General features: G+C 57.7%; 2 protein-coding genes across 3 annotated transcripts in view; one reads left to right on the plus strand and one right to left on the minus strand.

Moving 5' to 3' along the window:
- Positions 1 to 2,063: 2,063 nt before the first annotated feature.
- OLFML2B (olfactomedin like 2B) lies at positions 2,064 to 23,415 on the plus strand. The gene is made up of 8 exons (XM_075937103.2): positions 2,064 to 2,596; positions 3,598 to 3,861; positions 7,446 to 7,553; positions 12,516 to 12,692; positions 15,286 to 15,511; positions 19,468 to 20,007; positions 20,759 to 20,935; positions 21,949 to 23,415. The coding sequence occupies exons 1-8, from the start codon at positions 2,435 to 2,437 to the stop codon at positions 22,548 to 22,550; spliced, it is 2,256 nt and encodes a 751-aa protein (XP_075793218.2). The 5' UTR covers positions 2,064 to 2,434; the 3' UTR covers positions 22,551 to 23,415.
- The window catches only part of ATF6 (activating transcription factor 6), a 115,874-nt gene continuing 110,977 nt past the window's right edge, over positions 22,664 to 27,560 (minus strand). For both annotated transcript variants that reach the window (XM_075937104.2, XM_075937105.2), the window contains exon 16: positions 22,664 to 27,538. In XM_075937104.2, coding sequence (XP_075793219.1) covers positions 27,330 to 27,538 — 209 coding nt within the window. In that variant the 3' untranslated portion in view covers positions 22,664 to 27,329. The remainder of the gene's footprint in view (positions 27,539 to 27,560) is intronic.

Raw genomic sequence — 27,560 nt, forward strand, 5'->3', positions numbered from 1 at the left:
GGCTGGGGGGAGGGAGCCCTCACCTGCGCAGAAGCCAGCATTGACCCAGCCCGGCGTGGGAGGCTGGCGCCATCGCCGCGCAGCCCCCGGACAGCAGCCAGCAAGCCGGGCGTGTGGGGCAGGGAGCACGAGACGCATGCCCCCTCCCACGACTGTGCTGGCCATCAGCCCCACTGAGCGCCGCTCTCGGGACCTGCCTGTTGTGCTCAGCCTGGCTCAGCTGCAAGTGCTGGAGCTCACAGGCCCAGGCCTCTAATGAAAGCAGAGGGAACGTTTCAGCCCCTCCTGTGCGTGAGCTTGGCACTTCCTGAACTCCCTTTCAGCCCCATCATGGGCTGCTTGGGAGCTGCAGCAGGAGCAACAAGCCCTCTGGTGCTCAGCCGGGAAGTGTTTGGGACCCAGGCCTGCCCCCCAGTGTCTTCTTGTCACTCCCTTGGCAGGGTGCGAGGCCAGCGGGATGGGCAGCAGAGGCTGGTAGCACGTGCAGGCCCATGGCTGCAGCAAGCCAATCCATGGAGTTTATGCAGAACCCTGACTTGCTCTTTTGGGGTCTCTCCCAGCCCGCACCCCTCTGCCTGTCTGGAGTCCGGCTGCCCAGGGGTCAGGCCAGGGAAACAGGTAGGGCTCTGTCTGGCTGTGGGAGATCCTCCAAGAGCTCTGGCTCCCACCACACCTCCCCTGAGAAAGGAGGAAGCTGCGTAGCTCTTGCTTGTGTTCCCAGCAGCCCTTGCAGCGTGAGGCCTGACCCCCTTGGGGACTATGTTTCCCTGGTACGTGAGTGCGGAGCTGGGCCCGGCGTCCGAGCTGTGTCTCAGGGGCACGGGCGTGCTGGGACCACGTCCTCTCTCCCAAGGGCCTGCTGGAACGAGACAGAGCAGCCTCAGAAGGCCCTGCTGGGTGCGTGCAGGCAGACTTCTGAGGGTAGCTGTGGGCTTGCTGGGGACAGGGTTTCCTTTCCGAGACCGTTTTCTTCTTGGCGGCTTTGTGCTGCGAGCCAGAGAGCTAGACATGGGCTTTTAAAAATGGAAGCTGGGCTCGCAGGGTAGTCAGATGAGTCCAGGAGCTGTGGCTTAAAGCCCAGCAAACTCAAGAGACATGCAGGGTGGGGCCCACAACGCATGCCCATCCTTCTGGGTGACACTCTCCACCTGCCATGCCTGCCGCAGGGAGGGCTGGCACTTGAGCTCCCATCTCTGGGGCTATTGGGGCTTATGGTGTAGGCAGGAGATGGGCTCCCTGCCCCCTTCTGTGCGCTCCTGCTCCAGCCAGAGCCCCCCACTCTGGGGACTATGCAAGGCCGCAGGGCCCAGGCTCAGGGCGTGAGAAAAGGGCACAGCTCAGAGACTTTGCTGGATGTTTGTTCTCCTCCAGCTGCTCCACGTCCCCTCTCCCTCCTGCTCCCACAGCCCTGTCCCTTCCCGCAGCCTTAGGGAAAATGGAGCCTGGGCCAACTTGCATTTTGGTGCCTCTTTCCCCCATGGACATTGTGCCTCCGTTATCCTTGGCCTCCATGGGTTCCCCACCCAGCCCCCAGCCCCCCAATCCCTGCAAGAGCGAACTGCCTGGATGCATGGAGCAATTGGCATTGTCTCTGCCCCTTGAAGGCTGCTCCAGTGTGCACCCCTAGGAGCCTGGGGGCACAGCAGGGCAGGGCAGGGCAGGGCAGGGGAGCAGCGACTCCTGACCCTCGCCCCCCAGCAGGGGAACGTGAGCTTGGTGTGCTCCTTGCTCCCCCCACGGGTGCAGAGACATGGGGCGGGGCGGCCAGGGTCTGAGCCTCACTGCTCAGTCCCCCATCCCGTTCCTCTGCTGGCATCTCGCCCTGCCAGGTGGGAGCAGCGTCTGGCGACACCAGCCCACAGGGACCCGGCCAGGGCCTGGTGACCCTCCCTGGGCCCGGCCTCCCTCCCGCCCTAATCTCTGGCCCCGCCCAACACGTGAGAAGCAGCCCCCCCCCCCCCAGGCTCTGCATGGGCTCCCCCCCCAGCTGTGCGTGGCTCCACCTCGGGTCCGTCCCGTCCCGTCCCGTCCCAGGGCTCCCTGTGCTGCGCGTTCTCTGTTCCCCACTCCCGACACGCTCCGCTGCCCCCATGGCCGGGGCTGTGTCTCTGCGGGCAGGTCACGGCCCCCTGCCCCCATCCCCGGGGAGGAGGCTCCAGGGCAGAGGGCCGGTCGCTGCCCCGGCTGGAGCCCCGAGTTCACTGCTCGCCCGCCCCGCTGCACCTGCCCGGGGGCCGTGGGGGCGCGGGACCCCCGCCCAGGCGCCGGCCGGCCGGGCTGCCCCCCTTGGCCCCGGCCCCGGCCGAGCCGAGACACAATAGCCAGGCTCCTCCTCCCGCCCCTGCCCTGCGCCAGCCCCGCGCTGCGCCGCCACTCGCCAGGCAAGCGCGCCCGGCTGCGCCAGCGGAGCCCTGCGCCCTGCGCGGGCTGGGACATGCGCGGCGCGCCCCGCCTGCGCCCCAGCCCCATGGCTCGGCCGCTGGTGCTGCTGTGCTGCTGCGCGGCGCTCGCGGCGGCGCCCCCCGCCCAGCCCGGCGCCCCGCCGGAGGAGCCCCTGGAGAACGAGGCGGACAACCAGGAGAACGTCCTGTCCCAGGTAGCGCCCCAGCGGCGCGGCTCGGCGCGGCGGCCCGGCACGGGCGCACTGACAGGCTGCAGCCCGGGGGTCCACCCCAGCCCGTGTCCCGGGGCCAGCGGGAACAGGGGCCTGGGGGCCCGTTGGGGGCGGCTGAGCGGCGGGGGAGACGCGCTCGCAGCCTGCCGGCCCCGGGACCAGCCAGGCGAGGTGCGGTCACTCTCGAGAGGGACCAGCTGCTGCTGGGGGACAGGCCTGAGGGACCTGGAACGCGTCTCCCTCTCCGGCAGCAGCTGGTCCAGTCGAGGGCTCTTCCTCCCCCGCCTCGTCTGGGGAAAAGTGCCGGTGGAGGAGAGCGAAGCGCAGGGGCGCTCTCGGCGGGAGCTGGCAGATGGTCTGTGCAGCAGCAGGATCCCTGGAAGTGGCTCAGATGAATCTTGAAACGTGCTGTGGAGTCTTGTGAACTTCAGTTTCATGTCTGATTTCTGTGACCCCCCAAAAGGAAACCCATGGAATTGGAGGACTCGTGGGTATGATATATTACCAGGAAGTGTTCGGCCTCCACTCCTGCACTAGTCCAGGCCACAAACTGACTCCCTTTACTCCTAAAACCCACCACCCAAGCCAGGCACCTTTTCTGTAGTTGCAAGGAGTTTGGTGGATTAATGTAGACAGAACCAGTGTATTGTATGTCGGCGCGGGTCCCTTTAATATACCCTTTACCCCTTTGTTTAAACCACGCGGTTGCCAGACCCTTTGCAGATAAGGACTGTTTGGGTTGGAGCGTTCCTTTTTCAGTGGTGAAAGGAAATACACCACCACAAATACCTCTTTCCCAAATAGCTAAGGAGCAAAAAACCAAGCACTCCCAAGGAAATGTTGGCGTCAGCGATTTGTGTAAGCAGTGACCTATTCCTGCAAGGGTCACCGTGTCTGCGCCTTTCTCAAAAACGGGGCAAAGCAAACACCAAGTAAAACAGTGTCAGGCGCAAACTGCTGCATTGTGATTTTCTTGTGATCAGTTGCTAGGTGACTATGACAAGGTGAAAGCAGTGTCTGAAGGCTCCGACTGTCAGTGCAAGTGTCTGGTCAGACCCCTGGGCCGAGGCGCCTGCCAAAGGATTAATGAAGGCAACTCCAAAGCAGAGGACTTTTACACCGTTGAAACCATCACCTCAGGGCCAGCCTGCAAGTGTGCCTGCGTGGCTCCCCCCTCTGCCCTGAACCCGTGCGAGGGGGACTTCAGGTTGAAGCAGCTGCGGGAGGCAGAGAGCAGTGATTTAAAGGTACCAGTCTCGTTCCTTTTCAATGGGTGTGTGTGCTTGCAAAGGCTTGGCTCGGCCCCGCAGGTAAGGGGCACATGCCTAGACTGATGGCCTCAGTGCGCAAGGCTGCTGCTAACAGTGCCAAGCTTTGGCTGTGGTAATATGCAGGGAGCCTCATCTGCACGAGGGAAAGTATTGCCACCAGCAAGCAGGGGTTAAAGTCTCTGCAGGTAAAGGAAAGTCCTGTCTTTCCGCAGCACTGTGTACAGCCTGGCTCCTATCCACACTGCCGGGCGCTGCACCGACTCAGTGCAGAAGCACAGCTGGCATCCGTGGAAGTTGCACAGGCAAGCACGAGAGCAGGGATCATAGGCCAGCGAGGGCTAAGTCTGCCCAAACAACCAGGCCCCACCCCAAGGCCTTGCCCCTTTACCTCCCCCATGGCTCTGTGCATGCTGCTCCTCTTTCCGCCCTCGTTCAGCCTCTCCCCCCAAGCAAGCTAGGACTAGGGCGGGCGGGCGGGTGGGGTGGGGCAGGTGGATGGGCTAATGCCTGGAGCGGGATGGGTGGGATAGAGTGGCTGGGGTGGGACTCGCCTGACTGCGCTGGAGGACTCAGCTCCGTGGGGTGGGGGTGATGGGGGAAGGGCCAAGGTAGGGAGCGGGCTTTGGGCAGAAGGGATGGAGCGGGGGCAAATTTCCCTGGCCGAGGGTTCACGGGCTGCCTATGCCCGCAGAGGAGTTCCAAATATGCAGTAGATCTGAAATCCACATTGTGGACAAGACAGGAACAAGCAGATTGGAGAGGTGAATGTGACCCCGAAAGCAGAGTATCCACGGCAATTAGTGCCTGTTCCAGCAGCCTCTGCCAAGTCACAGCATCAGCAGTCTTCCTCCAAACTCCTTTTCTGATCTTGTTGCACTTGAATTGCATGATGCTGTTTTCAAATGTTCGCTCTTGGCTGCTCTTGTGTCTGCATGTTTTAGACATAAATCTAGCTTCAGGGAGTGCTGGGAAGGAACGCACCAAAGCGGCTCTCAGTCGTTTGCTCTGGGCGCTATAGCTCTTGTGATGTGAGCTTCTCCTTTGCTCCTCTGTGGGTTCAGAGGCGCAGAATGAGCTGAGCCCAGGGTGGCATGTTTGGCCCTTGTCAGATGCTGAGTGGGGTCATGTCACTTTGGGACACAGTGGCTCCGTTTCATGCCACGGGAGGTGCGTGGTCCCTGGCGGAGGGGCCACCGTAAGGCATTGTGGGCTGCTTTGGGATGACGGTTACAGCAATGAAAATCTAAGATCATGGTCACAGTGAACAATCTTGTGCTGGTAGGGGATCACTAGAGTCTTCCCAGGGCAACTGGCCTTTCCCACCCCAGGCTCTGTGACTGTACAACCACACAGTAACCCTTTCCTTCCAGACGGCAAGTGAGCAGGCGGGGGCCTTGTCAGTTGGCAGGGACTGATCTGGGGCACTCAGGCATTCACAGGTTGCCTATGAGCCGCCAACGTGATGTGGCCATGAAAGAGGCTAACGCAGTTCTCAGGAGAGCTACTTCCAGGGCGGCTGGGAAAGGTTCCTACCCTTGGCCGAGGCACTGGGGAGGCCGCACCTGCAGTTCCGGTCTCCCAGCTTCCAGAGGGATGAATGCAGGCTGGGCCGGGTGCAGAGAAAGGCACTAGATGATCTGCGGGATGGAAACCTCCCCTCCGAGAGGAGACTCCAAGGGCTCGGCTCGTCTGGCCTGGCCAGGCAGGGCGGAGGGAGCGGCGATCGCTCCCTGTGTGCACCCTGGAGAGATGGGCCCAAGAGCAGGTATGTGAGTGAAGCGCCAGCGGGGACAGGGGAGCGGCTATACACTGGCCACCAGCCAGCGTAGGCTGGCGATAACATCCGCCCATCGGAGGAGTGAGTTCTGCACAGCCTCTCCAGGTGAGCCGCGGGCAGAGCCCTGCAAGCCTGAGCTGGAGAAGCCTCTGGAGAGCTGGTCTGACGGGACTGCCCAGGACAGCCAGTAGCTGTTCTGAGACGGCAGCAGCACGGCAAACTGAGGGACTGCAGAATCTTTCCCAGGGGTCTGGCTCGTCAGTTTGCCCAGGAGCTCAGGGCCTAGGTGGGGTCAAGAAGGAGTTTTCCCTAGGTCAGACTGGCAGAGTCCCAGCGGCTCTCACCCTCCCCTGCAGTGTGGAACCAAGTCGCTTGCAGCGAGTCCGTGGAGGATCCTCTGGGACCTGGAGCCATTAAAGATGATGTCGGCTCAGTCACTCAGCCAGCGGTCAGGAGGGAAAGGGGGAGGGTTCTGCAGCCTGCGCTGTGCTGGGGGTCAGACTAGCTGATCATGTTGGTCCCTTCTGGCCTTACAGGCTGTGGATCTGGGTGAGCTTGCAGCCTGTGTCCAGGCACTGGACCCTCAGTTTTGCTCCGTAATCTCCCTCTTCGTTGTCTGCATAGGCCGGGGGCTGTCAGTGTGCACAGTGTCCAGGCATAGCTAGAAGAGAATCCGGTGCCTGGCGGAGCTCTGCATTACAAAGCTTTCTGCTCACCGCAGTGGCACCTCAGCCCATGGCAGCGGCTCAGACAAGGTGAGAAGTGAGGAGTCACGCTCAGGATAAAAGGCAAATTTGCCGGGAGTCTCTGTGTGAGACAGCAGCCCGCCCTATGCCCAGCGCGGAGCGAGGGCTGCCTCTAGGAGGAGGTCTTTCCACGCTCTCCCCCAAAGGAGGTATTGCCTGCCAGTTGTGGTGTGGATACTTGTCATCTAGGAATGGGCTGAGCTCCACCAGCTCCGCTTGGGAAAATCCCTCCGCGGGGTTAGCCAAACCTTTGCTTGCTGTCGAAACCAAGCGGCAGTAGTTGTGAGAACAGGCTCTGTCTCTCAACGGGCAATGTTTCCTGGTGCCAGGCAGGCCAGCAAATTATAGCCCCAGTGTGTCTCTTGTTATTGTGACATGTCTTGTCCAAGTGGAAGCCACACACTGGGGAGCCAGGCAGGGAGAGACCGGCACATCTGATTTTTAAACTTTCGCCATGGGAAATGAATCTCTGAGTCAGAGATTGTAAGGCCAGAAGGGATCACCTAGACTGACCCCCTGTGTATCACAGATCTTTACATTGTACCCAGTTAACTCTGCATTGAGTCCAACAGTGAGCAGTCCTGTTGCACCTTAGAGACTAACCAGTATTAGATCATGAGCTTTCATGGGTAAACCCACTTATCAGATGAGTTGGAAATGGGGAGGGAAGGAGTGAGAATGGGTCACACTCGGGAAGGGACAGACCTAGGTGGTAAGAGGAGGGGTGGAGGTGGGGCATGGGCTAGTGTGGGGCTGGGCACCCCAGGCACTTTTGAAAGTCAGCACCTGTGCTAGCTACTGTAAATGCAGGGTGGGTGGGTGTGTGTGTGTGTGTGTGTGTGTGTGTGTGTGTGTGTGTGTGTGTAAATACCTAAAATGCTCTGCTTATCTCTGCACGTTGTCTCGACTCCAGAATTCTCCAGGCTGCAGATATGGAGAATCTCGTCTTAAAGCCAACCTGATATTGTATAGCTGAGAAGAGTGGGGGAAAATGCAAGTCACATTTTGATGAACATTATTTCTCCTTTATTCTACAGCTATCCTCCATCATAGAGATGCTAGAAAGTGCTTTCTATGGCTTAGACCTTCTAAAGTTGCACTCCGTCACAACAAAACTGGTGGGCCGAGTGGAGAAACTAGAGGAGGTAAGATGAGATTCTTTTCCGTTGGGTTGTTTTGTTAGAGACAACACCATGCAAAACAAAGTAGCACCTCATCATTTGGCATCTGGAGCCAAAGCATGGTATTCCATTCCTTCTGGGAGAATCAGTAATTAGCCACCATTTCATTTAGCTATGGGGCCACTATTGTCACGACCTACGATTGGACATTTGGAGAAAAGAAATCGAGGGATATCATTTCAGAAGTAATTTACATATTCAAAGGTCTTTAGGCACCTAAAAATGCAGATAGGTGCCTAGGCAATTTTGGAAATCCAACTTGATGTCCCGCTGCTTCTTTAGCTGCCTAAAGACCTTTGCACATCTGGCCCGTAGATGCCTAACTTCCACTGTCTTTCACTGAGGCTTAGTGCTTAGTCACTTTTGAAAATGGGACATAAGTCCCTACATCTTTTAGGTGCTTTTGAAAATTTTATCCTGCCAGTGTTGTCAATTCTCACAAGTCTTGAGCTTTTTCATACTCGTCTTAAAGCCCAAGTTCCGGGAGTCATGTGATTTTGTGAGCATCTTAGCTTTTGTTTCGAAGAAGAGGACAATCGCGTGGTTATGGGGAAAAGCTTGGCAATGTGACCTGAGCATAACCTTCAGGTTTAAAGACTAAACAATAAGAACTTCAAATATTTTATTTTTAAGAGCTTCATGATTTCTTCAGCCTGACTCATGGCTTTAGATTCCTGGGGATTGACTGCGGTGAGCCTGTTTCTGGTAACCCACAGGGGTGGTGGAAGGTCTCGTTTTAGCCAGACACAAACAGATATGACATCTTGCAGCTCAGTCAAAGCAGATCAATGGAGGGGGATGTGGGTGGGTCAGGGGGTGTTGCATTTCTGAACCCTGTGACTCTCCTCCTGTGCGCAGTGCTTCCTGGCTGCTGTAAACAGGATAATCTTGTGGGACACTACTGAGAGACTCCGATTCAGGATGAACTGCTGAGGACAACGGGCAGTCACAGCCCAAGACTGGGGGCCCTCCCCTTACAAAGCACGCCCAACCAGCCAAAAGAGCACTTCTGTCTCTCCCCCTGCCCTGCCCCTAGCTAACAAGAGGTCAGAAAAGCAACTAGCTCAGCTACTCCAGTCCCTCGGGGTGGGGCTGGGTAGTTATTAAAACCAGTCTCATAAAAAAAAGTTTCTTCTGATCCCAAAGGAGAAGCCACACACCCAGGTCAATATAGAACTTAGATCTCCTCCAAAACCGCACTCTTGTCAATCGTAATAGAGCTGCAGCCGTGCTAGTCTGGTCTGGCTGAAACAAAAGACAGGACTATGTAGCACTTTAAAGACTCACAAGATGGTTTATTAGATGATGAGCTTTCGTGGGCCAGACCCACTTCCTCAGATCAAATAGTGGAAGAAAATTGGCACGACCATATATACCAAAGGATACAATCAAAAAAACTGAACACATATAAAATTGACAAATCAGATTTTAGAACAGAGGTGAGGTGAAGGGGGGAGGTTCGTGTCTAGGAGATAATGGTATTAGGGATGATAATTGGGGAAGCTGTCTTTGTAATGGGTGAGATAATTAGCATCTTTGTTAAGGCCCATTCATAAAGTGTCAAATTTAAGCATGAATGACAGTTCTGAGGCTTCCCTTTGTAGTCTGGTGTTAAAGTCTCTTTGAAGCAGGTTGCATGTAGTTAGGTCACTGAGACAAGGCCCAGTCTGGCTGAAATGACAAGAAACTGTTTTTTCTTTGTGAAACTGTCTGATGTCTGTTTTGTGGGCATTGATTCTTTGGCGAAGTGTCTGAGACGTTTGTCAGTCGTTAGTATCTAAAACCTCAAGGATTATTTATTGTAAAAAAAAAGGGAAGCAAGAGTACAAGCTGCAGTTGGTTAAAGGAATCAAACACACACACAGCAGTTGCAAAGCTCTTGATTTGTCTTGTGGCAGGGATGGAACAAACTGCTGGTTAAGTCAAGTCTCTGGTCACTTCCAAATCGTTGGAAGGCCCAGTCCCTTTGCTAGAATGCGCCCGTTGGTGCGAGTCCATAGTCTCGAGGCTTGGCAGCAGAGAAGAGAGTTTTCCCCACAGTGTTTGGACGTGGGGAGTTCGGACGTTTACCGGGCCCTTTGGGGCCAGCGGGGGAGGGTGCGCTGTGCATTCCTGGTAGTGATATATGGAGTGACAAAGCCTTATGTCAGTTAAGCAATGACCCTGGTGTGTCTAACTGTGTGGGGTAGGGAGTTTGGGATTATGAGGCATTCAGTAGGGTTGCATGGGTGTAACTAAAAGAACAATTTGGTCGTGTCAATTCCCCCAAATTAAGTTAACTCCATACTCATCTTGGGCCAAGTCTGGGGGAAACTGGGAGCAGATCTGGCCTTTTGTATCTACTGGTAGATTCTTCTCCATGGGCCAAATTTTGCTTATCTACCCACATGCAGGTCGTGGCTCCAATGTTTTATTCTCCCTGCAGGAGATTCATGGACATAGGGAACAGAGCAGTGCAGTGCAGTGACACAGTGGTGATCAGAGAGCACAATTCTGCTCTCATTCAGCCAAGCCATTTCTGCCTTTTAAATCCTGAAGATTCAGCAGGGAACTCCTGCGACCCAGCCAGAGACCAAGTCAAACCAGAATAAAAGGGTGGGTCTCAAGTGGAAACAGAAACATCGGTGCCCCTTGCCCTCGTTTCTAGGTCACCAGATGTGCTCAGTGCAGCAACCCAAGATGCCACATTCACAAGCACCGTTTTCAGACACCTCTGCTTTGGCCTCTTGGCTGAGCTGTGCAGTGCTCTCCCGAGATGCTGTGCGTGTGGAATTCTGGCTTGTTGTATCCACTGCAGTTGGCTCAGGTTTGAAGTCTATTGGGATGGGTCTACATTTAAAAGAATTTGGATTTACTCTCCAAGATGCAGGGCGGGGGGGAAAAGCTCCACTATTTGTGCTGGCAACCTGATGCTACGCAACTACGTGCAGTTTAACAAATGGCAAAGGACGTATTGGCCACCACGGTGTTCCATTGCATGAAAGAGAGAGCCATCTATGGGGAAAACCACTTGAAAGAAAATTCTATTGGAGCTCACCGCTTGTAAGTTGGGATTTCACGCGTCGATGATGTACTCTGAATTCAAACTTCGTGTGCATCTCCCTTGCCTTAGTCTGCCGCTCTCAGGCACTAGTAAGAGACTGGAGTGTCCTGCCAGCTGCCCCTACTTCCCCCAGCACATCTGAGCCACTTGTGGATTTTATGGAAAGCAAGAGCTCCTAATGAGCAACACCAAAACTACCATTGCAAGGAACTGGACTGCACCCCCAGTGGCACTTCTCCGGCTGTGACATGGCCTGATCAGCAGTGTTAGAGCCACAGCATGGACCTTAACCCTTTGTGGTCAGAGCTGTAACCAGACACTAGCTCTCTCCTGTAAGGGCTCGATACACGCAATGGGAATTACCCAAACCGCTCAGTTCCAGGCAGCACAGCCCTGGCTTAGCTCTGATTGAAAAATACAACCGGGTGTTTAACCAGAACGAGATGGGTTCTAGGTGAGCTAAGGCATTAAAGGCAGAAATGGTTACAAGAGAAAACAAACGCTGTCCAGGAACTAGACAGCTTAGACTTGGGTCAAGGTAAAATCCTCTCCACGTGTTCCCAGCAAAGGGGCTGACCGATTTCCGCGGCCACAAGGTAAGTACCTAACCCAGCAGTGCCACTCCTGGGGAGTCAGGGCGGGTTTGAGGCGTTGGAGGGTGGGGACAGCACGTGACCCATTACAACCAGTTGAAGCATCAGCGCGCTGCTCGTGAGCCCGGGGCTGGCTGCAGCTTGATGAACCCCAGGACAGTGTTCAGTGCCAAGGGCGGCAGCCTGGCAGCCTTTTCCCAGACACTTCAAGCCAGAATGGAGGCAGCAGCTCACACTGGCTTGGCTCAGACAAGTACCCTTTGTCCTGGTCTGTGATGAAAACAGGATCACGGCACACGGGTTGGAAGAGACCTCAGGAGAGCCCTGTAGTCCAGCCTCCAGCCCTGCCGCTTCTCCTCCCCACTGGAGCCCTGAGCCCCCGCCCCCTGCTCCCTGCCACTCCCACCCCACTGCTCCTGTTGGAGCCCAGACCCAGGCTGGCCCCCAGCTCTGCAGCTTTCGCTTCCTGCCAATGCTGGAGCTAGAGGCCCCCTTGCCTCCCAGTCTAGCCCCCAGACTTATAGGTGCTGTCCCTGTCCCTGCCAGAGCCTGGAGCCTCCCCACCACAGCCACCAGCCCCAGGCTAGCTGCTTCCAAGCCCCCCACTGGAACCCAGAGCACCATGGACCTGCTAGCCCCTAGCCCTGTCCCTGCTGGAGGCCATGGCTGCTGGCCCTTGCCCCAGGCTGGAAGCAGAGGGCCTGGGGGCACAGCCTGGGGTGTCCTTACCTGCCGCGCATGGGAGCTCTCGCGGAGAGACTAGCCAGGAAAGTGGCTCGTTTGGTTTGTGGCTTCGCGTTCTCTCTGTGGCCACTAGCTAGGACCCCTCGTCTCGCTGTGGAAGGGCCCCGGTGAACAATTAGGCACCAGAGCGTTGTCTGGGGAAGGCATTTCTAGAGGCCAAGCCCGGTGCCAGCACGGTGCGGCCGAGGGCCTGACGTGGGGAAGTAGCTGTAAAATCAGAGCTCTCTCTCTCGCTCTCTCTCGCTCTCTCGCTCTCTCTCTCGCTCTCTCTCTCTCTCTCGCGCTCTCTCTCTCTCTCGCTCTCTCTCTCGCTCTCGCGCTCTCTCTCTCTCTCGCTCTCTCTCTCGCTCTCTCTCTCGCTCTCTGTCTCTCGCTCTCTCTCTCGCTCTCTTTCCCTCTCTCTCGCTCTCGCTCTCGCTCTCTCTCTCGCTCTCTGTCTCTCGCTCTCTCTCTCTCTCTCTTTCCCTCTCTCTCGCTCTCTCGCTCTCTCTCTCTCGCTCTCTCGCTCTCTCTCTCGCTCTCTCTCGCTTCCTCTCAACATCCCAGGAAGTGTCCAGAAACCTCTCCAGAGAGAACAAGCCCTTCCCAGGGCGTGCGGCTGCAGCGTGGAGTGAGCCAAACACGAGGGACAAGGAAAACGGATCCAGCAGCATCTCCAACAGCCTGCCAGACGTCCGGAGCTCTCTGCAGAGGGATGCTGCGGCTGCGTACGCCCACCCGGAGGTAATGCCGGCTGCCCTCCCTCTGTGCCAGGAGCCCCTGCGTGCCCGCAGTGCTGGGCTGCGACAGGCGCTGAGGGAGAATCGCACCAGAGCTGCAGGGCTCACTGAGCGGCAGGGCTGGGGAGCTGCTTCCCACGCCCCTTCCTCTGCCCCTCCCGTTCCTGCCACGCTGTTCTCCCACGCACCAGGGCACTGGCAGGGCCACGGGCTCCAGGAGTTGCCCAGTACGCAGCCCGAGCCCTGGCAGTGTCTGGGGCATTTCGCTAGGGCTGGCAGGACAGGGAAGGGCTGCAAACACCCTGGGTGCTGTGCCGCAGCCGTGCCAGTTGAAGGAAAACAGCAGGGCAGCCAGTCGAGGGTTCGAGCTCTCGTGCCCTGGGGAGCCTCTCTGGTATTTCGGGGGGGGGGGCTCGTTACCACAGAGCCAGCCACAGCCACCATTAGGCTAGCAGGCCCGGTGGATACTTGATCTGGCTATAGGGGTTACCGTGTGCCAGTCCCTCTTCAGTGCCCCAGAGCCCGCAGCCTGCGCAGCGCCACGGCAGACACTTGAGACCGGGGAGCGGCCGGAGGGGAGTCAGGCTTCCCCCGGAGCTGGAGCAGGCACAGCCCGTCTGGGACCGCAGGGGAGGCGCTTGTTGAGCGTGGCCGGAGCTGCACGTTACTGGCGGGGATTCAGCCACTGCTGGGGCAGGAGGTGGTGCCCTCCAGGTCCTGCTCTGGCCAGGGCGCCTCTCAGGAGAAGGACAAAGACGCTCTGGGCCCGGGGCTGGGGCGGCCATGGGCGCAAAGCCTCACTCTCTTGAAAGGGCCTGAGGCAGTGGTGGGTGGAACAGCCCCTCCCTTGTGCCTTGGTCCTCCAATGAGACCTGCTTCGGGACAGGCCGATTGTGGCTCACTTGCGTCGAGCGCCACCTGGCCCGGTTTTAACTGGCAGTAGCTGGCTTCTCTCAACGGGGCTTCTGTGTCCGGTGCAGGCATCTTGCTGCCTGCTTCTCCTGCACCCGCACAACATTCCTTATTGGAAACCACTCGACCTACTTTCCGTGGTACGTTCCTCGGCAGGCAACGCGCTGGCCCAGCAGGCCTGCCGTGGCCCTTGGCTCCACACTCTTGGCTCAGCCCAGGCGGGGGAGGCTGCCCCCCAGAGCTAGAACTGGCTGCTGGCTCCTGGAGCTCCAAGAGCCTGGGCCAGCTGCTGGCTCTGTGTCCTAGAGACTTCCCTGTAGGCCCCATGGCTTTCTGCTCTGCTTCAGTAGCACCTGCCACTCACACCAGCTCTGCCGGCCCCTGCTCATGGCAAGTCTGGCAGAGACTCTCCAGTGTCTGCTTCCTGCACCCATCCCGTTTCCTGCACACCCCCTCCGGCGCCCGCTTCCCACGCCCGCTCTGCTCCCCGCCCACCCCCTCCGGCGCCCGCTTCCCACGCCCGCTCTGCTCCCCGCCCACCCCCTCCGGCGCCCGCTTCCCACGCCCGCTCTGCTCCCCGCCCACCCCCTCCGGCGCCCGCTTCCCACGCCCGCTCTGCTCCCCGCCCACCCCCTCCGGCGCCCGCTTCCCACGCCCGCTCTGCTCCCCGCCCACCCCCTCCGGCGCCCGCTTCCCACGCCCGCTCTGCTCCCCGCCCACCCCCTCCGGCGCCCGCTTCCCACGCCCGCTCTGCTCCCCGCCCACCCCCTCCGGCGCCCGCTTCCCACGCCCGCTCTGCTCCCCGCCCACCCCCTCCGGCGCCCGCTTCCCACGCCCGCTCTGCTCCCCGCCCACCCCCTCCGGCGCCCGCTTCCCATGCCCGCTCTGCTCCCCGCCCACCCCCTCCGGCGCCCGCTTCCCACGCCCGCCCTGCTCCCCGCCCACCCCCTCCGGCGCCCGCTTCCCACGCCCGCTCTGCTCCCCGCCCACCCCCTCCGGCGCCCGCTTCCCACGCCCGCCCTGCTCCCCGCCCACCCCCTCCGGCGCCCGCTTCCCACGCCCGCCCTGCTCCCCGCCCGCCCCCTCCGGCGCCCGCTTCCCACCCCCACTCTACTCCCTGCCCTTTCCGTCCAGTGCCTGTTTCCCACCCCCACTCTGCTCCCCGCCCATCCCTTCCGGCGCCTGCTTCCCACGCCCAAAAGACACTATGAAGCTAATCCCGGAGCACTTCCCCTGCACGCCCGCTCCCACAGATCCATTCCTTGCCATTGTCACAGCAACTGTGCGCTGCCACTCTGAGGGGGCCTTTAGCTGGGAGATGGTCAGAGCCAGTCTGTTTGCTTGTATCACAAGCACTGTTACGTGATCCCTAACACTAAGCACCAGCCCCACCAACACGCTAGCTGCACATGCCTTGTCTCAGCCCCTGGGATGTACCATCTGTGGAATAGCTGTTGGGAACGGGATGCACCTCTCACACCACACAGGCCCTTCGCTCTGCTCCTTCCTATTCACAACACACAGCGAAGCCCTGATGACCTAGACAAATCACACAAGGACAAAGTACAGGGCAACAAGTCAGCTGAAGAGCGGTGTAGATCCAGTTGTCGCGTTCCCAGCTACACCCGCTCAGCGTGCAGCTATCCAATTTGGCCTGGTCTGACACCCTCTTTTGTCTCACAAAGGAAAAGTATGAAGAAAGATTCCTGCAAGATGAGGTGGTGTCTCAGCAAATCAACTCTGTTGAGTCCCTGCAGCAGCTGCTCCCCGCTCCAGAAGCAGTGAAACCCAAGCAACCCTTCCAGAGGAAGATGCATGTGCGGAGCCGGCCTCCTTCCAAGCCCACCATCGTTCGTGGCATCACTTATTACAAAGCCGCGTTCACGGAGGCAGAAAATGACCTGGAGGAACGTGAGTTGTTTGTGCCCTTTGTGGAATCGGCTGTCTGGCCCTCTTAGCCATGGGATGGGTGAAACCTGTAGCCAACCAGCCAATAAGAGATCTAGCTAGGAGGCTCTGAGCATTGTGCTCGCCCTATCCTGCCTTGAGTACTGGCTCTGCAGCTGCCATTGGCTGGGAACTGTGGCCATTGGGAGCTGCAGGGGTGGTGCCAGTGGGCAGAGGCAGCACACTGAGCCTCCTAGTGCTTCTGCCAGGAGCACCCCACACCTCCTCCCCTGCCTCAACTCCCTGGCCTGAGCCCCCCTCCCCTGACACCCAAACTCTCTCCCAGGGCCCCTGCCCTGCACCCCCCTCTGCACCTCAAACCCTCTCTCTCATTTAACCAGAAAGTTTCACGTATCGGCACCCCCATTCCCTCAACATGCAGGAGTAAAAGCTTTTACTGTGTTAACAAAAGGACAGGTCAGGGGCTGCCAAGGAGGAGGAATAAAGTTAGAAGGGTTGTAAACCATTACAAGTAAAAAATACATTTTCTAATGACAAGGACTCAGCAAGCTACAGTCTGTGTCCAAGGCCCTACCAAGCTTTCATTCCCAGAAACTTCAACCCCCTGGGCCAAAGGATCCATCTTGCTCATCTTGTAAAAGCTCTGGCCCCTTTTGTCTGTCCAGCCAGCATGCCAAAATGGCTTCCTCTCTTTCCACTCGCTTCCCAAACTCACTGTTTGTGTGCTGGTCTTCTCCTTCCGCTGACCTGCCTGTCCCCTTGCCGATTTGTATGGCAACAAAGCTTCCATTGGTTTTGCTTAAACTCCCTGGGGACCTATAGACAGCAGCCTTCCCTCCTGTCTGGGTGGGAACCTATTGCTCCCTGTGTTTGGTCACAGACTTTTAAAGCATACGATCAGTGACTATCTATAGTTCCTCCAATCGTGCTAAAGCAGACACCTCACAATGATATTAATCACCAGTGTCATTAGCTTTCAGACAAGCCCTTCCCAGTACATTAATAGGCTGTGTCTACACTGGCATGATTTTGCACAAATACTTTTAATGGAAAAGTATTTGTGCAAGAGAGCGTCTATCCTGGCCTGTGCCTTTGCGCAAAAGCATTTGTGCTGGTGTAGACACTCTCTTGCACAAGAAAGCTCTGATGGCCATTTTAACCATTGGGCTTTCTTGCGCAAGAAATTAACGTTGCCTGTCTACACTGGCCCTCTTGCACAAGAACACTTGCACAAGAGGGCTTATCCCTGAGCGGGAGTGTCAGAGTATTTGCGTAAGAAGCCCTGATTTTGTACATTACAACGTCCGTGTTCTTGCGCAAATACTCGCAGCCAGTGTAGACAAGCGGCAAGATTTTGTGCAAAAGCACTTGCTTTTGTGCACAATCTTTCCAATGTAGACACAGCCAATACTGTCTACAGTCAGCTGCTGTACTTGTTTATCAGTAGAGCCAATCCCCAATGTTACAAAGCAATAGCCCTTTGCAATGTATGCTCTGAACAGTGAACCACAGCCCACGCTTCCTTTTCCTGCTGTCGCCTCCCGCTTGTGTTGGCTTGATGTAGTTGTTTATCCTGTATGTCAATGGACCTTCCTTAGCTTTGCCCGAGGACCATGCTGGTTAGGCACTCGGTGTCTAGGGCACCCTGTGTCTGTATTGCTTGCCACACACGTTACGAATATACTTCTAGCCTGTCTCCATAACGCTTTGTACACAGCCTGTCCGCCCCTCAGTGAGTACTTGGTGTTTCCGATACCCTTGTGAGGTGCCGGGAGGATGTCAGGCCAGACAGCAGTAAGGGTATTCTGAAGAGCACTAGGGAAGCTGAAAGGGTGATGCAGGGTGTTTGCACCTGGGCTGAGCGCCTTGCAGAGAACAGGGCAGAGTTCCGCAGGGGGCAGGAGAAGACGAACCGTGTTACTACATTGGCGCAAAAGCAGCTCTCTCTTGGACACAAAGTGAGCAAGGGTGACTTGCCTGCTGAGCCAGAGGCAATGAGAGCAAGAGGTGAAGTGCCTGCTTCCCCATAGAATGTGGCGCTTCAGCGGGTCAGGAGGTTAATAGGCCCATTGGAACAATTAAAGCCCAAACTAGCTGTCAGTCATGAACCTGCAAAGAAATTGCTGGGCAATGACCTTTCCTGGCCCTGGGACATCAGCCCTGGAGAACCATTGAACACTGGTCTCCATTCTCCAGTGCTGAAGTGCTCAGCTGCTATTCAGGCAGCTGTGCGGTCGTGGAGGCCTCGCCTGAGGGCCCAGGTGCAGGCCTTACCAGGAAGGGCAGCCAGATGCAGTCACCCTGAGCGCCCTCCCCAGGGAGAAGGAACCAATTCCACCCTCAGACAGCTCCTTGTGCGAATAGAAAGCAGCAGGTTCACACGGCTTAGGGAGGTAGCCGGGCCCAAGCTGAGTGAGTGGTGCCACGACCTCCACAAGTTGGCCCCTCCCTTCTGCCACTACTCCCTGAGCGGCTGAGCAGGGCAGGGGCAGCGTGCAGGTGGTCTGTGCCTAGGTCTCAGCCTCTGACCACGGTGTTCTTCTCCTGCAGGGCAGCCCCCGACCACAGTGCCACTCGTAAACATGCAGCACTAAATCAGACATTGCTGCAGCTCCAGCAATGGCTTGGAACGCAGAGGCATTGCTGTAATTATACTGAATGCCCTAGACAATGTTCTTCTTCCTGCCCCGTGAGTCATTAGCAGGGTTTGACCGTGTAACCTTTGGCCGTGTCCAGACTGGCAAGGTTTTCCGCAAAAGCAGCTGCTGTCTACACTGGCTGCTTGAATTTCCGCAAGAACCCTGACGGTAAGAAATCAGTGCTTCTTGTGGAAATACTGTGCTGCTCCCGTTCGGGCAAAAGTCCTTTTGCGCAGAAGGGCCAGTGTAGACAGCTCAGATTTGTTTTGCGCAAAAAAGCCCCGATGGTGAAAATGGCGACCGGGGCTTTCTTGTGCAAAACCGCGTCTAGATTGGCACGGACGCTCTTCCGCAAGAAGTGCTTTTGGGGAAAAGCGTCCTGCCAATCTAGACGCTCTGCTCCGCAAATGCTTTTAACGGACAAACTTTTCTGTTAAAAGCATTTGCGGACAATCATGCCAGTCTAGACGCAGCCTTTTATGTCTACAGTGTAGCCTGCTCCATCATCAGTGGAGGGCGGGGGGAAGCAGACTGTTTTCTCCTACCAGCCCTTCCCACCAGCCAGCACCCATAAGGCCAGTGGGTCCCCCGTGAGACTGCAGTGGTCGGGCTCCGGGAATAGGGTGCGGTCTGGCGGTCACAGCCAGCTGAGCGCACGTAATAGCACCAGTGTTCAGGGCTTCTCTGGGGATTAGCTCTGGGCTCCCCAGGACATGACAAAGCAGAGGCTGCTAAGGCTTGTGTTAAAACCCAGCTCTCTTAGCAGGCAAGTAGAGGGGCTGCACTGTGTAGCGGGCCTTGCAGACGCCCCAGAGAGGCCAGGCCCTGCTGGCAGGCAGGCAGGCAAGGTAGAAAAGTGTTGGTGCTTTTGTATCAGAGATGTGAATGCTGGTTCCAGCTTTGTCTGCAGTGACCTTGTGCACAATCCCAGCTCCTTGCTTGGAAATCGGGGACCTACAGTTACCCCCCGTGTGAACTCAAGGCTGCTAAACACAAATATTAATAGCACTAAACAGAAGAGCTATTTGGGCACACGCCTTTTCCGGGCTCTGGGGCGATGCAGAGCACCAAGTCAGGAGACGGCTGGGTGGTATTGCACTCTGCCTTCCCCAGAGCCCACTAGCAGCACTGCACAGTGACCCCCACGCTCCATGTCGAATATTTGGGGGTTTCCTGAGCCGCTCGGCTCATCCCCAAGGTGCCCACGCAGGAAGTGTGGGCAGGCAGAGTGCTGGGTCCGCCTGACGCTGGGGTGCTCGCCCGGCGGCTAGGGGCTGGCTCTGCCCTCCCAGCTCCCAGCGATGTGTGTTTGCTTGGCAGAGGACGAAGCCTTCAGCGGGGATCACACCGTGGATTTGCTAGTGGAAGACCAGCTGCTGAGGCACTCCAGCCCAGAGCGAAGCAGCCCCACGAGGACGCCAACGACAGACGCCGCCCCCACACTGCAGCACCTCTCCCGTGCTGCCCCTGCGGGAGCAGAAACTGCCACCGGGGCTCTGCCCTTGTCCTCTGCGGCCCTGACACCGGCCCTCAGCCTGGCAGCTCCCACCATGCCGAATGCACTGCGTAGCACGGCCGCACCCCCAGCCACCACCACGACGGGGGCAGGAGAGGAACCAGCCACGTGGACAGCAGCAGCTGGGACCCAGGCAGGAACCCAGGCCCCCACAACTGCAGGGCTCCTGCCCACAGCCACCCCAGCTACAATTGCTATGGCAACCACCCCCGTCGACAGCTCGACTCCGCCTGTTACACGTGCTGTTTCCTCCACGAAAGCGGTATCAGCGGCGACTACCCGCCCTACCCCGCCCGCCACGCCCAGGCCCAGCCTAGAGGAGGAGGATCTGAGAAGCATCATTGGTGAGTGCGTGGCTTGTGGCCAGCTGAGTGCCGGGCCGGGCTCGTGGCAGGGCCTGTGTTCTAAGCTAGCTTAGCTGAGCAGCTAAGGGGGTTGTGGCACAGCAGGATCCCAACAGCCGCTGGAGCCCAGGACAGAAGGGTGGCCCATTGGTTAGGGTTCAGTCCCCTCTCTGCTAGCATTGCCCTGCATGACCTGGGATGTGACCTGGTTTTAGGGGCCCCACTGCCCAGGTTGTCCGGATGATGCATGGGGGAGAGGGGAGCCGAACCATTCCCAGCAGCCTGTACACTGGGCAGAGCGCTGCCTAGAGCCGCGGTTCTCAGCTGTGGGGTGGGGTCGCCAGGGCTGGCAGCTTTTGGAGAACCCCAACAAACTTGGCTGGCAAGTAACATGGCCGAGGTTCCCCGGAGCCGTGTGACTTTCGCAGCTCATGCAGTGCTGGCCTGAGTCCAGGATAGGGCCAAGGCATGAGGAACATTTGCCATCCATCTCCAGGGGAGCAGGCAGATGGGTACTTTACCAATGGGAGTGGCCTTTGCCCCAGAGGGCCCTGCAGGCCACAGGCATGGCAGAACTCCTGGGGCCAGCCCTGGGGAACAATTCATGGCCACGATTTCGGAAGCCGCTAGGGAGGATGGAGCTGCACTTGTTAAGAAGTGACGTAGGCTCATGCCTTGGTCCGTGGCTCAGCACAGACCCTGTGCCCCCAGTGACTGCAAAATGAGTGATTGCTCCTTTTGCTTGCCCTAGGACGCTGCAAGGACACGCTCTCCACCATCTCGGGCCCCACCACCCAGAACACCTATGGGCGGAATGAAGGTGCTTGGATGAAGGATCCGCTAGCCAAAGACGAGCGGATCTACGTCACCAACTACTACTATGGAAACACCCTGGTTGAATTTCGAAACCTGGAGAACTTCAAACAAGGTACGGCCCTCCCAGCCCCCTTACTGGTGGTGGCCACTGTGCGTCCCTGCACGTGGGCCGTGGGCAGTCTGCCCCGTCCCCTGTCTGGGGACCAGCTGCATGAGAAAAGGGTTGTCTCCTGGGCTTGACTCGGCTCCCCAATGCTTCAGCAGTGCCCAGTCGGAATGTACCCTGTGGTGCTGGTGCTGGCAGGATTCCTGGGAGCTCTGCACGGGGGCAGGAGGCCCAGCCCCCTTGCCCTAGCGCCTTGCCGTGAAGCACTGAGCGTTCCCTGCTGAGAGCGAGAGCCCAGGGTCAGGCAAGCGGCCGGGCAGTGGCCACCGGAGAAGGGTCAGACGCCCAGCTAGAATCAGCCAGTAGGGGGAGTGTCTGGGTCCCCGAGAGAGAGGGGTGAAAGTCCCCAGGGTGGGTGGGGAGGTGACAGCTGGTGGTGGAGACACAGGGCAGTCGGGTGGAGGCAGCATGCAGCACAGGGCCAGTGTTTCACAGAGCAGATGAGCTCTGTGATGGAGGCAGGGAGGGGAGTTTGGGAGGAAGTGGGTTCAGAGGATGGCCAGGAATTAGGGCACCAGCCAGGCAACCTGCACACCTGGAGCGCAGAGCCTCACTTCACCTGAGCCAATGGGGAGGAGCTGAGCTGCGGGTGCTTGTGGAGCAGCATCAGATGAGTGAGGCACTTGGGCCCGGTGGCGAGGGGGCCAGGCGTGCGCCTACATGCGCTAGAGCAGCATGGTGTGGGGGGGTTGGGGCCACTTATCCCAGCAAACTCTGGGCCGAGCTGGGTGAGGAAGGGAAGGGGAGGGGCAATGGGTTGCTGGCCCTGTCGAGTGGCTCTGGGTGCCATGGCCTGGGTTTGCCACATCCCAGGCACAGCAGGTGCCCATGGGCGCCAGCAGCTGAGGCAGAGAGGACGCAGTGACCCGTGAATGGGGCAAGGGGCCTCCAGGAGCTGGGCACAGGAGCGTGAACCCGGAGAGCCCAGCTTTAATTGGTGCAATGTCTCTGCTGTCCAGGGCGCTGGAGCAATTCCTACAAGCTCCCCTACAGCTGGATTGGGACCGGACACGCTGTCTACAATGGCTCCCTCTACTACAATCGGGCCTTCACCCGCAACATCATTAAATATGACCTGAAGCAGAGGTTTGTGGCTGCCTGGGCCATGCTGCCTGATGTGGCCTATGAGGAGGCCACGCCGTGGCGGTGGCAGGGCCATTCTGACATAGACTTCGCTGTGGATGAGAACGGCCTGTGGGTCATTTACCCAGCCATCAGCTATGAAGGCTTCAGCCAGGAGGTCATTGTCCTGAGCAAACTGAACGCTGCCGACCTGAGCACGCAGAAGGAGACCACGTGGCGGACTGGCCTGCGCCGGAACTTCTACGGGAACTGCTTTGTCATCTGTGGCGTGCTCTACGCCGTTGACAGCTACAACCACCGGAACGCCAACATCTCGTACGCCTTCGACACGCACACCAACACGCAGATCATCCCCCGGCTGCTCTTCGAGAACAAGTACGCCTACATCACCCAGATAGACTATAACCCCAAGGACCGCCTGCTCTACGCCTGGGACAACGGGCACCAGGTCACATACCACGTGATCTTTGCTTACTGAGACCCTGGCCACAGGACTCACGGAAAGGGCCCCGCCCCTGGTACTATTAGTATTTTGTACAAATCCAAGAGGAAATGCTGTTTTTAAAGTGGATTGTAGATCAGTCCACAGGCCAGAATCAAGCCCTTTATTTTTGGTGTAACCTTGCTTCTTTTTTACACTGACACTGCCCCAAGCAGGAAGGACGGGCAGGCAATGGCTTTGGGAGCCCATCTGCACGGGGTGGCTCCTGGGAAAGGCGCAGATCCCGGTTCCTTTCTGAACAGTGCACCATTGCGACGGAAGGGACACTATAAATACAGCTAGTTACTTTACTAAACAAATGGCCCAAGCGTGGCATGTGCGTGGTGGTGGCAAGGCCTGTCCGTTCTGGGGATGACGTCTCTGGCCTGCAGAGAGCCACAGGCCTTAACTCAACAGTCATTGGAAGTCGTGGCACCAGCATTCTGCTCTGCAGCCTCCTTTGTGGGACGGGCCCACACCTGGCATGAGCTCAGCCCCTCTGCCCCGCTGGCAGCAATGGGCAGGAGGCTCAGCTGGTGGTAAATAACCCTGGCTGACGGGCACCGGACAAGAGCCGTATTTGCTTAACTGGCATCTCCCTGGCAGTGGCTCAGCTTTGCCATTTGGTCACATTTCCCCGGAGCTGCTCCCTCATTCTGCCTGGCCTGAGAGCAGCACAGTCCCACTAAATGCTCCGTCCTAGCAGCGTAGCTTGGGCCTCAGGTTTCCTCCTGGCCTGCAGGTCCGTCTACGTGGTCCTGCCCCATGTTGTTGCCACTCAGCCCGTCGGACACGTGCTGCTCTGCCAGTGGCTGCTTGTATTTACACACGTCCAGTAATAAACAGTCTTGTACCTTTGCAATTGCTGGGGGCATTTTTGGGTTTGTTTTACTCGCAGGTGGCAGAAAAATTAACGGCAAATGCTCTGCTGATGCAGGCCCGGGCGGGCTGGCCACAGGAGCTGGGAAAGGAGGCCAGGCACTCCTCTATTTTCAGGCCAGCAGTGGCTCACCCACAGCCCGGGCAAGTGGGGGAACGTGCAAAGGAGGCAGGGACTGCAGCAGGCCCTTGTTTGCTAACTTGACACTCTGGGCGTGGCAGATACATGGGCCCCTGGAAACCCCCCCCCCAGGCTCCTTGGGCCACATGTGCCAGGCTTGGGCTTTGCTGATGCCTCCTATGGAGCCCATCTCTGCACAACTTCCAGAGCTCCAGGTGCAGGGTCCACGCTTGTGCCTTTCAGCACCAGGCGCTTTCCTCCATGCTGCCGTGGGCTCGGAGCAGTGCTATGGGTGCAGGTCTGAGAGGCCAGCCCTGGGGACAGAAGAAACCCAAACACTGCTACAGGCTGGGGCCCAACTGGCTAAGCAGCAGTTCTGCAGAAAAGGACCTGGGGACTGCAGTGGACAAAATTAAGGGCATTGTTTTGTTAAAAATGTAGGAGAAGCATGAGTGAAATTAAACCAACCTGTCAGGTAAACCACTTCTCAGGGTGACGCACAGATCTCCTTCAGTGACAGCAATACAGACACCTGCACTGTGCTAGAAATAGGAGCCAGTGACACTGACATGAATGCGAACAGAGGAGTTCCAAAGGGTGAGGAAGGCTATAAAAACACTGAAGTGATTTGCTTTCACCGACAAATAGAAAGAGAGAGAGAGAGAGAGAGCATCGGGGTTCACTTCACTAAGCGGAGGTCTCAGTAAGGCAGAAAAGGTGAGTTTTTTAGATGATGCCATTTTTACCTTGGCTACCCAAGATCAAGATGCCCAAATACCGGAGTTAAATTCTACAATTTAACCTGCTCAATCAAACCTTAAGGATTCTAGCTTGGCCCCCAGTGTTCTTGCTGTTTGCTCTAGCACCACTGAGATTTGCAAAGTGTGGAAGCCACACCCATGAGTTTAACAGAAAGCTTAATAGTGAAAACAATGAAGTATCACCAGAGTCTAGTACAACCCACAGACCGACCCCCCCCTTTTCATCACATGGGCTAAGGGCCGGATGCCTTCAATGAGCAGCCGTGGCACAATGCTGGCAAAGGAAACACTTTTAACCAGACGTTCCCCATAAACTGTTTCAGCATTGACCACTGTAAGCAGCAGTGCCAAGAACGTGAGTTCCAGGCCAGGGCCAAGGTGTCTGTACCCCATGCCCCCTCAAAAGGGAAGCTTGGGCAGTCACTGGCCTGGGCGTGCTCTCCCTGTGTGGAAAATGTGTCCCTGAAAGTTAGCCCTGTTCCCATACAATCCAGTGCCACCAGCTGCACTGCCCCAAGCATCCTCAGACACATCCCCAGATAGCCACTCCAAAAACGTCCTCTCTGTCCCTTGCCACGGTCTGTCTCCCGGCACGTTCCCGCTGTCGGGGGCTGTAGGCTACCCCAGCAGGTGCTACATTTCACAGTGCAGAGTACCGTCAGGTATTTTGTTTGGAAAGCAGCGGCCTCCTACCACTTGCCGTCACTATTCTGGGGCACTGGGAAAATGGCTACTCTGCAGCAAGAGCGAGGTTCCCTGCTCTGGAGGGATCACCTCAGCCAGCAGCTCTGGGTTTTGTTGCTGGTCCTCAACTCCCCACTCGCTTCAGAGGAACATTTCTCAGCTCTGCTGCCTGGCTCTCATTCAGCTGTCTGGCCTGTAACTTGCAATGCAGCGTGGGCTGCTCCCCACGCTCCAGTAAAAACTAGGGCACACACAAGCAAAAAAGACCCAGGAGAGTAACAGAAACTGAACATCCCATAACAGGAAGTACAAGAAACAGCTCGGCACGCTGACCAGTAACTTGGATCAGGGCCACGCTGCTCACACACGACATTTCAAAACCACAAATCCTGTATTGTCTGGAATACACGGCAGGGACTAAACTGGGGATGGGCAATGATTTTTTTATGTGGGCCACTCCAAGATTTTGGTAAGATTCCAGACTTTTCTGTGGCAGGGATGTGGGGTCTGGGATGGAGGTTGGGTGCAGAAGGGAGCATGGGGTGGGGGACTGAGGTGCAGGAGAGGGTGTGGGGTGAGAGAGGAGGTGGTTGTAATCTGGGGTAGGGGATTCAGGTGCAGGATCTGGGAGGGGATGTGTGTGCAGACTTTGAGCAGGAGGTGCTTACCTAGGTGGCTCCCAGCCAGCAGCCCTGCAGAACCCGAGACAGGCTCCCTGCCTCCTGCAGTCCCAGGCCACTCCCTGGATGCGGGGGAAAGGGGAGGCTGTGTGCATTTCCAGCCAATAGGAGCTGAGAGATTGTGCTGGGAGTAGGGGCAGCGCACGAAGCCTCCCCCATCCCCAGAGAGCCACAAGGTACAGCCAGTTGCTTTAAGTGTTGTGGTGCTGCCGTGCCTGAGGATCCCAACAGGGCAGCCCGTGAGCCAGATTCGGCAGCTCGGCGGGCCGCATGTGGCCTGCCCCTGCTCTAAACACACAGAGGGACACAGCAGGGACACCACCTCCCAAGTGACTGGCCTAGGAGCTTCAGACTGTTCTGCTCTGCTCTAGACAAGCTCCATGTTGCACCAGCAGCTAGACTGTGGCCAGGACCTTTCCAGGGGAGCTGGGGCCACTGTGTCTGACCTGACAGACCACGACAGACGACAGCGAGGTCACTGCCTGGCAAACCAAGGTGCTGGCTCCTTATAAGCCCTGCAAACCAACCCGCTCTGTTCGCACAGGGCACACAGCAGCTTCCTTGTGAAAACATTCGGTGCATTCCCCATAACTCCTTTTCAGGAAACAGCTGGTTGCCCCCACAGCCACGAGATGCACATGGCTTGGCTTCCCCCGGGACAGACGATCCCAGGCTAGTGCTGCCGCTGCACACCAGGGGACAGCCTCCCACGAGGAGGCAGCATGAATGCCCTAGCAAGGAATGAGCTGGCAGGAACTCCTGCTCCCTGTGAGAGGAGTGTGCTTAGGAAGGGAGGCTGCTGGCTAGAAGGGGATTTCAGGGAAACAGGCTTCGCCTCAGCAGCCAGAGCTTGTGGCGATAGTTCCTGGACTGGACAACTCCTACCTGGGGAATTTAGACTGGGGGATCCCAATGCTTGTGTGGCTGGGGGGGCATGCAGTGTGTGCTGGTGCTGGGCAGCATGGAGCTCAGCTGTAGGCCTGCCTAGAGCCACCCTCCTGCCTGCCGGGCCCGGCCAGCATCCTTTTGTCCCAGCCTGGTGCTGGTACTAAGCGCCGAATGGGAGCAGAGGGGAGCTCAGCCCTCCCTGGCAAAGGTGCTGCCAGGTCGAGGGCATCCTGCCTCACTTGTCCCTCACAAGTAAACGGGCCCATTCACACGCCTGAGTACTAAATAAATACGACAACACGGGGCTTCGACCAGAGCCTCCCTCCACTGGGGCTGATCAGACCTGGGAGGAAGGGCTGGGTTAGCGCCAATGTACACATGGGAGTCAAGGGAGTGATTCCAGATCACACAGCGGGTAAGGCTCTGCCCGCCTGGCCTCAGCCCTGCTCGCTGCCCACCAGGCCATAGCGCCACTCAGACCCCTGCAGGGTGGCCATTCAGAGGCAAACAGAGCCCGGGGCGATCACTGGCTCAGACAAGAAAAGGCGACGTGGGTGCCGGGCAGGGCGGCGTCATGGGGTTCTGCTAAAACAGTGCATCTGAGGAGGGGGCTCAGTGCTGCCATCAGGCCCAGGCTGGGCTCTAGGAGTCCTGGAAAGGCCAGACTAAACTGCAAGTGGCAGGGCCTAGGGCTGGAGCGGTGACAGTGGGGAAGGCTGTCCTGGCATCACCCAATCATTCTGCTTCCTCATGCTCCTGGGCACTACTGCAGGGTTTCCACGACGGCGCTCATGCTGTGGGCGGTCCCGGGGACAGTGGGAGCAGGGCCGTAGAAGGGGCTGCTCCGATTCCCTTGCTGCTCTCGAAGGTACTGTGGAATGGAGGAGCTCTTGATGTGCAGAATCCTGGTGTCCATCACTTCACAGTCGATCTGCATCATCACCTCATAGTCCTGCCCCTTGATCACATTCTCTGCAAAAGGAAAGCGCAGCGT

This window comes from Pelodiscus sinensis, chromosome 9 (genome assembly GCF_052426305.1).
Source record: "Pelodiscus sinensis isolate ZL-2025 chromosome 9, ASM5242630v1, whole genome shotgun sequence".
Lineage (NCBI taxonomy): Eukaryota > Metazoa > Chordata > Testudines > Trionychidae > Pelodiscus > Pelodiscus sinensis.